The 12,796-nt window shown below is 35.2% G+C and overlaps 1 protein-coding gene and 2 long non-coding RNA genes across 3 annotated transcripts; 2 read left to right on the top strand and 1 right to left on the bottom strand.

Moving 5' to 3' along the window:
* The first annotated feature begins 955 nt into the window (after positions 1-955).
* Positions 956-2,875, top strand: LOC147539998 (uncharacterized). Its single transcript, XR_015225967.1, has 5 exons — positions 956-1,138; positions 1,710-1,831; positions 2,071-2,266; positions 2,560-2,604; positions 2,740-2,875. It is a non-coding gene; the product is annotated as an uncharacterized LOC147539998 (long non-coding RNA).
* A 1,195-nt stretch (positions 2,876-4,070) lies between these two features.
* Positions 4,071-6,490, top strand: LOC147539999 (uncharacterized). The gene is made up of 4 exons (XR_015225966.1): positions 4,071-4,135; positions 5,306-5,334; positions 5,459-5,508; positions 6,056-6,490. It is a non-coding gene; the product is annotated as an uncharacterized LOC147539999 (long non-coding RNA).
* Positions 6,491-6,671: 181 nt separating this feature from the next.
* On the bottom strand, positions 6,672-10,531 carry LOC147540000 (alpha/beta-Hydrolases superfamily protein). The gene is made up of 7 exons (XM_086643379.1): positions 9,907-10,531; positions 8,598-8,709; positions 8,428-8,521; positions 8,100-8,277; positions 7,932-8,001; positions 7,425-7,814; positions 6,672-6,812 (listed from the first exon to the last, which is right to left on the bottom strand). Exons 1-6 carry the CDS (start codon positions 10,311-10,313, stop codon positions 7,500-7,502), a joined length of 1,176 nt encoding a protein of 391 aa, XP_086499505.1. The 5' UTR covers positions 10,314-10,531; the 3' UTR covers positions 6,672-6,812; positions 7,425-7,499.
* Between the last annotated feature and the right edge of the window lie 2,265 nt (positions 10,532-12,796).

Below are 12,796 nucleotides of genomic sequence, written 5' to 3' on the forward strand. Positions count from 1 at the left end.
GTTGTTATACTTGCTTGACGGCAACACAGACTGCATCACCATACTCACCGACTCCTTCCTACCACTACTCTAATCTTCATCACTTGTTTCTGATTTATGTGTTAGCACAGGAGAAATCATGGGGATCCTATCAAGTTTATTGTTCTCTGGTTTACCAAGAACACCAATATAATTGACAAGAGTTTTATATCCATCGTCTATGCTTCCTCCAAATTAGTAATTTCTGCAACTACACAAGGATTAATTCCAGCAACTACACAAGGATTAATTCCAGCAACTACACAAGGATTGATTCCAACAACTACACAAGGATTGATTCCAGCAACTACACAAGGAAGAGTTAATTGTTTCAATTTTAGGGGTTTCTACATTAATCTTCACCAAAAACGAATTCATCTTTCCAATTGTCATACTGAACCGAAATAGAGAAAACTTGGTTTCAATGACCGGAGAAGAGAGCCATAAAAAATTTGAGCATCTTCCTCCAATCTATTTAGGTCTCATACTTATTAACAGAGAAAAAGAAATGAGGAGAGAGAGCGTGTTTTTGGAAGAGGGTGGGAAATGAGATTTCCCACCTTTTTTGTGGGCAAATAAATCAGCTCTTTTGCCAACTTTTTTTGCCCACGAGAAATCCATTTTCTCACTCTTTAGGCTCAATCAAACAACAGAAAAGTGATTTCTTAAGAAAATCACTTTTCTTACTCACTTTTCTTATGAATCAAACAGACCCTAAGAGTCATTACATGTCATGAATTCATCATCTATATAATAAGGGAGGAGGGTATCTTTTCCCCTCCTCCCAACGGTCCAGATTTATCCTCACAAAGATATATCAGACGGTTTAAATTTCATCACTCAGAATTTGGTGGCTCAGATTTCCTTCTTAAACGATTCAATGGCTCAGATTAGAAACAATAGAAAGCAGCATCTTTTGAAAGATGCTAAGTCTGTTTTGTAAAGAATCCCCAAACAACCCTTCCCTTCTCCTTGCCGCCCATTCTCTCCCGCACCCCTCTCTCTCCCATTTTTGTATTTCAAAATAGCTCATCCCCGCGCTCAGCTCTCACTCTTCTTCTCATCTTTCTCTCTCCTTCTCAAACGCAACCCTCTCTCAGGCGCACTAATCTCATCATAGGTATTTTTTTTGTCTCTCTCCCTGTGTCTCTCTCGATCTCTCATCACTTGATGTCTGTCTCTCTCTAACGCACAGTCCATCTAAATCTGTTTTAGGTTTTCGTGATGGTGATTGATGAATAGTTAGGGCTTTGATTTAGCAACTCAATCTGTTTAAATCTTCTTCTCCTTCTTTGAATTTTTAGGGCACTTATTGAGTAAGGAAAACAGAATAAAATTTTAGGGTTTGGGTTTATATTGGGTAAAGTTGTATGTGTATTTTGCATTGAATTACTGAAGGTCTCTGTAAATATAGATGGTGATAATGGGTTCATGACGAATAAAGATACAATCAAGGTAATTTGGATAAAGTTGTATGTGTATTTTGCATTGAATTACTGAAATCGAATATAGTGTTTCCAAATCAATTTCATAGGAAATTGATTTTGTGTTGTCTATGAGTTGAAACAAAACTAGGTTTTTGATAGGAATTTATGTTGCGCTTATGGTTTTATTCATTGAGTGTGTTGCTACATGTATGAACCTTTTGTGGACTTTCCTGTGTTGATTTTCAACCTCTCTATCTCAAGCAGGTTCCCTCTTCCTCTCTCAAAGTCGATTTGCAATCAATCAGTTTTCTGCTCATACTGACGAATGATAAAGTAGGTGAATATATCAATCCATGTCACCCACCCCCTTTCTTGAATAGCTGCAGGTGATCTCTCTTCCTTTCTTATTCACCTCTTTGTTCTCTATTAAGGTTTAATACCATGGATGACAGTTAACTCTCTTCCAATCATATATGTTATAGTGAGACTTTCATTTAGGGTTTGGGTCAGAATATTTCAATACTAGGAAGTTTGTTCTACTATAGTGAGTTTTCGGTTTAGGGTTTAACTCATTTTGGATGCTTGATTCTCATCTTTTGATACTCAGTTAAAGATTAATCTGCAGGTAGACTAACACCATGTAGGGAATAAAAGAAGTCTGTCACTGATGAAAAAAGTTCAATCCAACTTCCGGCCTTGAAATTTTCGTTGGAGTGAAGCCAAAAAACAAAAGAAAAAAGTCAGCATTCACCAACAATGGAAACTAAATCAAACTTGAAATCTTTTTAGGGTTTCATGTTCATCTACTTAAACTCTAACAGGTGAGCTTTAACCTCTCTCTAAATCACTTTACTTCACTTTACTTTAGCTTTATTTTAGCTTAAAAAAGTCTATTAGATGCCATATAGGTATTTGATATATTATCTCATAGAAAAATCTTGACATAGTTATCCTTCTTTCAAGCTTTCAAGGTATGTTATCTAGAAATAGAACGTTATCTAGGTTTTCAAATACTATCACTTTGCTGTTTTGCCACCATTTTGGTTTTTTCAGGGTAGTCAAACTTAGGAGAAACCAATTTAACTGATTGAGACTTACACTATGTGTATTTTAGGGTTTGAAAAAGGTACAATGTCGGCAGAACTTAATTGATTCGCAGGTAAATAACTGTCAAATTTCTAGGTTTCGCCAATACACTTCTGTACACAAATTTAATTTTGCCCCTTGAGTTTAAGTTTCTACCATAAGCAGTTTCCGTCATCTTCAACATCTTCTCTCATCTCATCTCCCGCAGGCATCCCTCTCTCTCTACAAACACAAGGAAAACTCAGAAATCCAGCTTCCGTCGTAGGTTTTGATTTTGAGCAGATTCAGCCAAAAGTAATATATAGATCTCGGCGAAATCCAGTGTTTGCCAAACAGGTCAGTGTAATTTCTTTTCCTTTACTCAGGAAGTGGTATGAATTCTTTTCGATATGTTAAAAAAAATATAAACCTTAGTTGGGTTTTCCTAAAAAGTCTAAGAGCATGTTCGCCTCTCTCGCACACACACACTCTTACATGAAAAATTGACGTTCGCCTCTCTCGCACACACACACTCTTACATGAAAAATTGATTAGGGCTTCCCCATCTCATGCTCTCTCATCTTCTCACCTCTCCACTTGCAGGTATCTCTCTATCTCTCTCACACTCTCTCTCACGCACAATCTCTCTCAGGTTTCAAGTCTCTGGATCTAGATGTAGGATTTTAAGGGTAGCAGTGCAGGTGCTGCTTCTTAAAAATTGTTTGTGTTATGTTAAACTGAGATTAAATTTGCTGTTTAGGTTAACTTGCAATGTTAATTTTCATGATACTTGATAAGAGTTTGGTTTTAGGTTAGGTTAACATTGAAGCTTTAAGGTTAACAAAAAATAAACATTTAGGTTAACTTTCTATGTTAGTGTTACTTCTTATATGAGTCTTCTAATCTAATTGCCTCTTTTTTTCTCTATAGTGTTACTTCGTTTTCATTGCAACTCTCCCAGGTAAATATTTTGTCACTTTATACAGTTTGCTTGATTTTATTGTCTTTTCACCTCTACATTGTTATTGGATTTTTGGCCTCTTAGACTTCAATATGATTTAAGTCATTAATTTGGTGTTCAACTATTATCTTGGCTCTTAGAGTCAGTATAACTTTGGAGTAATCTTTACGGTTTAGCTCTCATCTTCCTGATTTTGTTATTTGAGGAAATCTATGTGATTTAAGCTTAGACTGTGCTGATTTTTCCTTTTGAAATGATTCAACTTCACGGTTTTAATTGTGTGACTGATTTTCTGATTATAGTTCTCAATAAGTATTAAGTTGGTTGGCAACTTGACATTTATAAGTTTTTAGGTTCTCTGATTATCTAATTAGGTTGACATTTTGTATTGTGTTGCAGTTCAGTTTTTCTCAAAATTTATTTGACCATAAACATTTAGTTTGCTGCATTAACATGTCCGGAATTTAGTTCTATTAAAAAAATTCTTTATGCTTCAGGATTAGTTTCACCGAATGAAATTCTTTACCATTCGATTTAGGTTGTTAAGTTGATTATGAATTGGATACTCCTGACTGAGAACTTCTTGGTTTTTTAATAGGTTTGTTGCAGTGGAAGAAGTCGTTGAAAAAAATCGTTCGAATTGGTTTCGCTGCTACTATTACTGGTAATAACTCAAATATTTCACACGCACTTAATGTTTGATAATATGCCCAACTGAACTTATTACATTATCTTTTTTTTGCTATAGTTAGAGACTTGAAACTACATATAAAAAAATTATAATGCATTTGAAATTTATAGTTGAGAGATTGGAAATTACGTATTTTTCCCCATCCTTCCATGGTCTAACGGAGTAACGGTTTATATGGGCATGAGGGGGAAAGGAAAATTCCTTTTTTCAAATTTCTTACCGCTCTCTCTATTCATCATCCCACCTCTTTCTCTTTTCATCTTTTTCCCTCATCTTCGTCTCTTTCTTGCTCTCTCTTTGTCTCTCTTTTCTCTCATCTTTCTCAACTCATGGAAGATCTGGAAGATATCTTTGTATTTGTATTTCAGATTGATCTTTCTCTCTATTTTTTTTCCCTTTTATTTGCTGCAAATGAAACAAAAAGTCAATCTTGATGATGGCCGAATGATCGAGAAGAGATAGTTGTTCCTGACCAAGATCTGAAAACTCAAATAGAGACGACATGGATGAGAAAATTCTTTCCTAAAAAGATGAGGTTTCGTTCTTTGAGGTCTCATTTCTTTTTCCTCTTTCTTTTAGAATGCATGTTAGAAAGTGTGAGCAACTAATGCGGGGTGAAACTAGGCAAGGTTACAAACATGAAATGCCGACTCACATCGCATGTGTAGAAATTAATAACAATATATGATAGAAATTTGTATTTTTTTTGTTAAATATTGGAAGGGAGGACACATTATATACTCATTGTCTCGGCGTACTAGATTTGTATGCCATTGTTGAACGTGTGAATTTTTACTGAAAGTGGAAACATTGAATTTTATACACATTATATACGTCATCTTTTAGTTTATATTTAATTGTTTCATTTGTTCCTTCTACTTCATTTTCTTTCATTTGTCTTTGTTTAGTTGATGTTTTGTCTATAAACCTCTTTGGTTAGTGATTAATGGAGACATGTTAGAGTTCGTCTATCCCACCATGTTAATCTGAACTTTGTGTCCTTCGTTATAGCTAAAATGTTTTGCCTTATTATAGCTGAAATTTTTGGCTTATTATTGTTTGTATGTCCTTCGTTATTATATCACCATGTTAACTTTTTTTGTTAATTTATAGGTTCTTCTAACTTCGAACGATCTTCTGTAGGTGTTGTTCGTCAGATTAGTCTGCTACGGGTGAGTAATTTCTTCGGCTTTGCTCACTGATCGTATATATTTCCCTCTTTATAATTGTTAATCAAGTGTCGAGACTTGCAAGTAGCTAATTCTTAATGTTTTTTCTTTACTTCTTATTAGATAGATTCACGTTCACTCAATGCGAATCGAATTGCATAATATGCTTGAACTCAGGTACAAATGGTTGAACTTTTTAGATAGATTCACATTCACTCAATGTGTAAAGTAGAATTTGTTAAATTTTTTGCCTCTTTCTCTTTACAGTTTTGGTGAAACTTTTTGTCTGTCAATGTTAATGCGATTTTGTCCATTGCATTTCTCCCAGTAAATATTTTGTCACTTTATACAATTTGTTGTTTTTATTACCTTTTTTCAAACATTGTTACTGAAGTTTTGGCCTCTTAGGATTCAGTATGATTTAAGTCATTATTTTGTTGTTCTATTATCATTTTGGCACTTAGAGTTCAGTAAGACTTAGGAGAAATCTATATATTGAAGCTCGCATCTTCGTGGGTTATATTCTTTGAAGATATTTGTGTGACCTAAGCTTACTATTTGTTGATTTTGTCGTTTGAAATGATTCCGATTTCTATGTGTTACTGATTCAAACTTACATTTAGCTGAGTTCAAGATTAGATTCTTATTAAGCCTTTATTTATATATTTAAACTCTAGGCTTACTGAATTTATGATTGACTGCTCATTTTTGCATTTGTGATTAGGTTTTTTTTTACTCATCAACTCAACTTAGGGTTTGTTCGAGAAATTACTGAATGGATTTATTACAGCAAGAACCTCCTGCAAAAGTACTCATTGGGGTTCATAATCCGTCTGAACGGAGCTCAACAATTAAATATCTTCACAAGTACATCTACAAGAGTGAAGATTGTACGACTATGGTTGCGGAAATCACAGAAGATTTGTCACAAGAACCTCTTCCAGGAGATCGTACGGTTGTGGATGTAGAAGCAACAAACGAGATTAAAAGGGTCATGTATTCTAATTTGTTTCAAATTATTTTGATATGTAGCTTTCAATTTGAATTTCCATTAGAGTGTATTTTGTGCTACTTAGTTTTTGTGAGTATGTGGATTTCTAAAACTGAATTGTGTAAACTAAATTCTAGATTTTTCTAACGTGTTGATTTAACCATTAAATTATTCTATTTTTTTGTTAGACTTAATAGAACACGACTACTTTTTGTCTATTTCTATTGTCAGTTTATACCGTCCACCTGAAAGAGAAAAATATACATCTCACTTAACGTTTGAAAATACTGTTCGTGCCCTATGGGCACGGGTTACACCCTCGTAAATATATACATAACAATGCCGTCCATTTGCTGCAATATGACATCATTCATATAATTTGAACGACGGAATTACAAGAATAGTTATAAATAGAGTATCTCGACAGATTATCCGTTTACCTTAACTTCTCTTTTAGTACAACGAGAGATGGTTCTTAAGCCGGAAATACCTACAAGTGGGCAGCAGTTTGTGTCAATTTTCTTTCTCTTTTTTTTGAACAAGGACAAGAAAAAAGCCTTAAACCGTAGGCAATTCATTTCAAATATGGAAGAACATAGACTCTTCGATGAAAAGTAGAAGAAATGATGAGTAACACAAGCTTATTTTCCTGACCTATCGCTAATCAGAGTTTGACTTATAAGCTGACGGGACATCTTCCTGACCACAATTTTCGTAAACTGATTTCGAAAATCTCAATGATTTAAGAGCCAAGTAAGGTCTGTGTCACCAATGCTTAAAGAAATCTCTGAGTAAAATAAAGTATTATCAAGAACAATTCACATTTTTAGGTGTATCGTCTATCGTAAACAATTCAGGAACCTGAAGAAAATTTGAGTTTAGTGTTGACCTTGGTATACATTTTCTCCAAATCGAAAAGGAATATAGAGCGGGTAAAAACAAAGTAAAATAACAGTCGTGGAACCCTCTCAAACGCAGAAACACATGCAGTAATTGAACAATAAGTGGAGCTAAGTCCATATAAAATCTTACTGTTATGCTATATGAGGTCATTCTAAAGTTTTCAAAGACCTATCATGGCAAAAATATTAAAAAAAGTTACCTTTTTTCCATCGATGTCTGATATCCAATAAACATGATAGTTGCAGATTTAAATCGGAGATGTCCCTGTCATGAGTTATGAAGAGGAAGGAATTGAAGCCAACCAAGGAAGCAGCTTTTCGTGCACCAAGTCGGGCCTGTCGTCATGTGGACAATGCCCAACTCCATCTAGGACAGAAAGAGTTATGTTTGGCGATGTAGACGGGAGAGAAGAAAAATATCTTCCAACGGGCCCATCAAGCGGAGTAAACGTGTCTTGATTCCCCCATAAAACAAGAATAGGTAATGAAATTCTTGGTATTAACTGAACTGGACTTGGGCCTGGTGGACCTGTAACAGTAGAAACGAAGGCGTCAAGTGCGCCTTCATCATCGGCCGGTTTTCTTATGATCTGCATTTCGAAATAACTCAAACTATTTAATCATATTCGAAATAACTCAAACTATTTAATCATACAAAATTAAAACTTTTGATATAAAAATAGTCAACATTAGAACGTCTATTTTACCTCTACAAGATCTTCGTCAACAGAATCCTTATTTCCATAGACAGATAGTAGGATATTCTTCAAATTCTCTCTGCCATGACACGACATTTTTATTAGAATTCCTCATTCGTTTTTTTTTTTATCAATTGACTCGAAAACAGAAAGTATCTGCAAACAAATGAACAACACCTCTGTTTGACACGGTTGAAGATTGCAGAAGCAATACCCCGTTGCTTCAATAAAAAGTCAATCAACAAAAGCAACGGAAACAACAATTTGATTCTCCAATCATCAACAATTGCTTTGTTGTTCATGCCCCCGGAACAGTTTAGCAATACTAACCCTCGAACCAGATTGGACGTCGATTCTGATACGTATAAAGAAGACTCACATGAGTAATGTTTTTCGAAAGAAAGAAAGCTAACTATGTTGAGTATCATGTTCACTCATACATTCATAAATCCTCAAGCTTCTAATGAAATAATGATGGTTGGAGAATCTCATCCGTTAAACGTACCCGCAGCAGCAATGACACAGGCAAGGCTTCCAACAGAGTTTCCAACAAGTATAGTCGGTTTTTGAACGACTTCATCCAAGAAATCTAATATCAACTGTTTAAAGTTGATCAAGCTGGGTATGATATAGAAATTTGCAGAGGGGAAAAGTTAACCAAAGTTGAATATATACCTGAGCCCACGATTCCATAGTGTAGTTGTAGCCTGCTGGCTTGTCTGAAGCACCGAAACCAAGCAGGTCGATGGCATAAACTGTGTTAGTCTCTGAGAGTACTCCGATATTCCTGAAACTTAAGATTGTTAGGTAAATGCAAATGGAGATGACGTGTTGAGACTTGAGAAATACTAACCAACAAAACCCACTATGCCACTATGGTAATGGAAATCCTATTTGAGGAGTTTTACTGTTATACTTCAAGAATTAAATAACATGTAATTATCACGAAGCCGGAGACACTTAACCGACACTAGAATCGAGCATTATGCAAGCAATATAATACCACCGCCATATGAACTACATGATATTGACTACCACAACCCTGGTTGTTGCAACTACTGCACACTATGGCACTACTCACCATCGTCGACATTTGTGAGGGCAATTTCGATGAACATCATTAAAATCATAATGTCCTTTTTAGCGCATTAAACAATTTTCTAGTCTTCCACTTTCATCACACGACATCAATGTGTGAGTTCCACAAATACGTATAACTAGCAATCTAGCACTGTGACTTGACAACTTAGTGTGAGAATAACCCAGATGGACTAAAGAAAGTTCTGCGACTATTTAAACAAATCTTACGACCCCACAACTCATGTCCATGGGTTTTGAGTTTGATGTCCAAAATCAGAATATGGTTATTAAAGCTAGAGTGCTAGACCCACACTTGACGAGCCAGAGATGGTAATACATCTTTCATATCACCCAATAAAAGGCAAGCACTTTGCTCAAAGAAAGCCACACTTTCAGAGGGCCTACGGTAAAACTACCACATGAACCGACGGAAGTCTCAAAACTAGGTATATAGAAATGGGATGTGTCCACTTATTGCTAATCTGTTTTGAGGTAAATGTCCACAAACTAAATAGATATTCTTAGAAGCAACCTGATTTCCATAGTGGAGGAAGAGTGTCATTCTAGTCTTATTCATTATCGCGCGTAAATAATGTGTTAAAAATTCATCCTACATACTCTTCATTGATCAACTTAACTACAACATAGTCATGACAAAATGCGCTCTAGTTGAGACTTGAGACACATGAGCAACATATACTAACAAAAACTTTAGAATGAAAATCATTTCAACTACAAATAAAAACAAACTGTAAAACTCAATTACAGAAACTAGGTTTTCTCAATCATTTGTGTCATCCATTAGACTATTTTCCAATTTTAGTTTTTTTTAATGTGGGTGGGTAGTAATTTTTCAGCTTCCACACCAAAATGAGATAAGGGATTAAAAAGGAATTGAACTCACCTGCGCCAGTGAGGAATTGATGCTCCAAATCCATGAATAAGAAGGAGGGGAGGACTTGAAGAAGAAGAAGAAGAGTAAGGGTAAACAAAGTAATTAATGGAGTGACCCTTCCATTGCCATTGTTTGCAATTCTCATTTATCTCTCTAACTTCTAAGATGTTACTGCTGCTGCTGCTACTACTGGTAGTGAGAGAGGCATTAGAGTAAAGGGTCCTTCTTATTCCTTCTCCCCTTCTTCTTTCTTTTCCATTGAAGATAAAACCTGCTACTTTAATGGAATGTGAAGGATTGTCATGAAGAAGAAAAGGATGAACAAAAGTTCTTGTTGTTGTTCTAGGTAGATTTGAAGATGATGATAATAATGATTTTGGTGGTGTTGGAGTAACTGCTAACCCAACTCCCACCATTTATTTTTCTTTTTCTTTTCTCCCTTCTCTTTGTTTGCAAGTGTTTTCATTTTCAAGTACAAAAGAAAAGAGAGATTCACAATTGAGATCAAAGGAGACCACAAACTAAATGGCTATGGTTGTGTATATTTTCATCACCCACCTTTCTATCTAGGTGAAGATTGAGAGCATCTCCCATATAAAACTCCAAAAGTTAATAATGTCCATCTACATATCCTATTTTGAGCATTTCTCGTGGGCGGGTCTATAGACGCTCCGAAAAATTATCATACGCCCACCCCTCTCTCTCAGTACCCCATATGGACCTCGGACTGCTCAGTCTGAGGCACACGTGTCAAGCAGTGCCTGAGTCTGTGTTATTCAAGTCTTGAAATCCAACAAAGAGTAGGTCCAGTCCGAGTGTCCTTGGATTGTCTAGTCTATAGGGGCGCTAAGAGAGAAGTGTAGCGTGTTATTGGATCTTCCTAATTAGTCTCTTCGCATCTTTCTCTTTCGAATCCTTTAATTTTGTTGTAACTCCTTGGGTCTTCATGATTATTTTTTTTAAGTATACTGTATAGGTCTCCATTATCTTGATTTTCAATATAACCCATTTACTTGGAATAAAGAAAGCCTTAGATGGGCTTTCTCTACGGCAGTACGGTGGAAGTTCTTCTTTGCTGCTACTCTTTGTCATTTGGATCGCTTTGATTCAGATCATGTCTCCATACTCTTTTCCGCTGCCTCTTCACAACCTCCTACTAGGGGTACCTTTAAGTTTTGGGTGCGTCCAAAGGCACCTTTTGTTTTAACTATTGGGTCTCTTTCTCTCTTGGGGCCCAGATTTGTAGACTTCAGAATGCTGAGTTTGAGCGAAGACTGCCAAAAAAATGGGCGGCCTAAGAGCAAAATGATGAGGCGCATTTAGAGGAAATGTTACGTATTTTTTAAGATGGAAAATCATTCTTGTCTAGAACTCACTCTAAGAGACCAGGACTTCTTATTTCTCAAACTATGCTTTGTTTGTCTGAAAATCTTGTTGTTCTATCATTTTTGAGGGTTTTGAGTCTGGTGTCAAAGCTACTATTATTTTCAATAATCATTTCCAATAGTAGACTATTACAAAATGGGATACATAGAGGTCAGCTCAGTTGTGTAGAAGTGTCTATCTGATATGATGTATCCTCGTATGGAGACGCCCGTATAAACATTTTCTTCTAGTGAAGACATCACAAGTGCATGGACACTTCATAATGTTGAGGTAGTCACACCATATTTATTGTTCACATTATAAAATATCTAAAATAGGGGTGAAGAGCTGGAACTGAAAACCATTCCGATCCCATTTCAGCTTCACAAGCCGATAAGAAGTAAAAGCGAGAGTATTTAGAGAGTGAATTTTCTTTCTAAATAATTCTGAGTTTTCTTTTATGCGAGTAGGAGAGTTATAGTTTTTCCCTCTTATAATTGAGAAATGGTTGGTTGAGTATGCTCCTCTTAGATAGAGATAAGTTGTAATTCATTTATTATTGTGAAATTCATCTACAAATGATTCATCTTTGCGTTTTTATCAATTCAGTTTCATGTTAGTTTCTATAAGTAATGTTCACAAGAAACCTCTACTAATTCAAATTTGACCGTGAATATATAAAAATCTAAGGACTCGTATTTGTCAAATAAACTATAGTAAAAGCTTAAGAGGAATATCATACTTTCTCCGTGTAGAAAATGAAGCAAACCTCTTCTTTAACAAAGACAAACTCTTTGCTTCAATAGAGATGGTCTTCAAGCCTTAGCGATGGATTTACTTGTTTAATGAGCATGTATTGAAGTATATTGAAGAAAAGGAAGATATCTTGAAGATATCTCCCCAAGATAGAAAGAAATACATAATATAGCAATTGTAATTTTAATTGTTTCCTCTTTGTAATATTTCCTTATTTATTATTTCTCTACAAACCCTATTGTAATCTCTATAAATATGTACCCAAGTCTATCAATGAAATTACCTTTGATAATTATATCTCTTGTTCCTCCTTCAATTTAATATGGTATTAGAGCAAAGTTGATATTTCTGGGATTTCTACTCGATAATAATTATTTCGTTTATTCGGATTTTATTCATTCTAAGGAGCTCTACGGATTCTTATTATCGTTATACTTTGAGCATCCCAACTCCATCTTCAAAGGTCAGTTACAAACACAATTTTTCTGAATTTTTTCAAATTTTTTCGAATTTTTTTCGATTTTTTTAACCTATTTTTAGGTTATGAATAGTTCTGTTCCAGAATTAGGTTAAAATTAATCCTGTTCCGATTCAGATTAGAATTTTTCCGTTCTGGTTTATCTAAAAACAGAACAGACCTAATCCGGTACATCTTTACTCCGGAATAGAGAAAACCTGGTATACTTGTATACCAGAATAGACTTAACCTCGTATTTTCCAATACCAGTGTATAAACTAAACCCGGAACACAACAAACTCTGTTCCCGATCGGAACCAA

Source organism: Eschscholzia californica, unplaced genomic scaffold (assembly GCF_041429995.1).
Source record: "Eschscholzia californica isolate CP2 unplaced genomic scaffold, dmEscCali1.0.p SCAF_5, whole genome shotgun sequence".
Classification (NCBI taxonomy): Eukaryota; Viridiplantae; Streptophyta; class Magnoliopsida; order Ranunculales; family Papaveraceae; genus Eschscholzia; species Eschscholzia californica.